General features: G+C 46.1%; 1 protein-coding gene across 1 annotated transcript in view; it reads left to right on the top strand.

The window, feature by feature from the left end:
* Nucleotides 1–527: 527 nt before the first annotated feature.
* Nucleotides 528–2,288, top strand: part of LOC119428999 (E3 ubiquitin/ISG15 ligase TRIM25-like) — a 12,545-nt gene continuing 10,784 nt past the window's right edge. Inside the window, exons 1-2 of the mRNA XM_037696718.1 lie at nucleotides 528–1,292; nucleotides 1,665–1,760. Coding sequence (XP_037552646.1) covers nucleotides 672–1,292; nucleotides 1,665–1,760 — 717 coding nt within the window. The 5' untranslated portion in view covers nucleotides 528–671. The remainder of the gene's footprint in view (nucleotides 1,293–1,664; nucleotides 1,761–2,288) is intronic.

The raw sequence follows: 2,288 nt of genomic DNA, 5'->3' as shown, positions 1-2,288 counted from the left end.
GTAGTTAGCAGAAAGGATCTAAAAGGAGCACAAAACAGCTGAAAGTAGCTGAAAACAGTTTAAATTTACACAAGGAAGCTGAAAGCAGCTGAAGCAGAACAAAATGTGAAAGGAGCAGTAAAAGGTTGTAAACACATCTAAAAAGATATGAAGGATGTAAAATGAGCTCAATTCATTTTCTATGGGGAATAAAATGTCAGAAAAGGCTAAATATTTTAAAGGCTAAAGTTGCACCAATACTGAAAGTCACAGCAGGAAAGAGCTGAATGTTTTGATTTGTGATTTGTTGAACTCGTTTGAAAACTGCGGGACGAGAATTGCACCAAATAACACGTGGAAGAAAAATGGATCAACAAGTTTGTTTCCTCCACCCATAATTCAATGAATGGTCAATCACACCTTCACTGCACCGGCATTCAGCAGTTTTCCAACAATACCTGTTCAGCCTGCTTGACCTGCCTGGTGGCTCTGGCCCCGCCCATCTTCCTTTTTACTTTTTTCTCCTCTCACCTGAGACTCAACATCTTCCTCCTGTGAATCCAGGTGACACTCTGCTTCCTTCGTCTCTGGCTTGTTGTTTGTCCCCCAGCTGCTTGGAGTTTCTGGAAGTTTCCGCTGACCGTTTTAAATCGTCCTTGGATCTTTTTTTAATTGCGTTCGACAGCATCATCATGAGTAGCAAGCTGTGGACGGAAGAGCAGTTCAACTGCCCCGTGTGTCTCGATCTGCCAAATGATCCGGTCACCATCCCCTGTGGGCACAGCTACTGCATGGCCTGCATCCAGGACTTCTGGACTAAGGATGACCCCAAAGGGATCTACAGCTGCCCCCAGTGCCGCCAGACCTTCTGTCCCAAGCCCTCGCTGTCTAGAAACACCATGCTGGCTGAAGCTGTGGAGCAGCTCCGCAAAGGATCCCACAAATCAGAAGTGCGAGACTCTATCCGGAGTGCCCGTGGGGGGGTCTCGAGATACAAAGACGCACTGCCTACCTCAGTGGTGCTGTGCGACATGTGCAAAGGGGAGCAACGTGCCGCCTTAAAGAGCTGCCTTGTGTGTATGAGCTCCTTCTGTGACGTCCATCTGAAGCCGCACCAGACCAAGAAGTCCCTCAAAGCCCACGAGCTTATCCCACCCACGAGCAACCTAGCTGAGAAGATCTGCACCCAGCACAAGTACCTGCAGGAGTTCTTCTGTCGTCAGTGCAAGATGTACGTCTGTTGGCTCTGCACAAGCAACCAGCATAAAGACCATGGGTGCGTGTCCACCAAGGCTGAGCGACTAGAGAGACAGGTAAAGGATGGATGGTACTAGATGAAAGGGGAGATGGCCCCATTCATTCAACCTTTATTTATACATAGTCTCATTGAGTCACGAGGACTCGTTTTCAAGAGACCCCAGAAGGTGGTTATTGTGAGGAACTCTTATCTGATTTTATATCAAACAAACTTTGGGAACTATACCGTAAGGTGTCCAGCGTTGTATCAAACAGCGTTTTGTCTAAGGTTCCCTCTTTTTTTGTTTCACAAAGGCACTAAATCCAGGCAGAAAACATTCCTAACTACATTCCTGCTCGTTCACTCGGCTCCTCCTCAGCACGCTGCCTTCTGCGTTACTGTCCTACGCCTGCCTGTTCATGACGTGTCTTGGTATGTCTTTCTGCAGAAGGTGCTGTCTGACATCCAGGGAGATAATCAACAGAAGCTAAAGACCCGAGAGCAGGAGCTGAAGGACATGAAGAAGATGATGGACGGGGTGAAGGTTGGTCCTCAGGGGAGTTGTACCTCTTGGTGGTTGCAATAAGTCTGACAAATGACGCCATGTAGAAAAGAGAGCCCATTTTATTTCATATCTAGAGTTCAATCTAATCTAAAGGAGATCTAATCCTAAGTGTCACCATGTCGTCCTTTATTACACAAAATTAAACTAAAATGAAAAACTGTGGAAAACCTACATCAACCGATGGTTGTGGAGTCATTTTCGCATGCCCTTTATATTTGTCACGACTCCTTCCGTTCAATAAGATGTGTGGTCGTTCGAATACCAATAGCACAATCTGGACTTTGACTGGACCGCTGCTCAGTTTATTCATTTTTTGCCACTTTCCCACAATTTTTAGACATGTCATCCGGACAGTTTCTTTTTTTTTTCCTGAAACGTTTCACCTTCTATCCAGAAGGCTTCATCAGTCAAGGAAACGCACAACACAAAACTGATTCTTCTCCCAAACAGCTTACTCCCAAAGTGGAACAAACCAGTCATGTTGGTGCCAAGATGGTGTCCCTGGCA

The sequence above is a fragment of the Nematolebias whitei genome, chromosome 23 (genome assembly GCF_014905685.2).
Source record: "Nematolebias whitei isolate Nwh7 chromosome 23, NemWhi1, whole genome shotgun sequence".
Classification (NCBI taxonomy): domain Eukaryota; kingdom Metazoa; phylum Chordata; class Actinopteri; order Cyprinodontiformes; family Rivulidae; genus Nematolebias; species Nematolebias whitei.
Note: the sequence above shows the minus strand (reverse complement) of the source record. Positions and strands in the feature narration are given on the sequence as shown.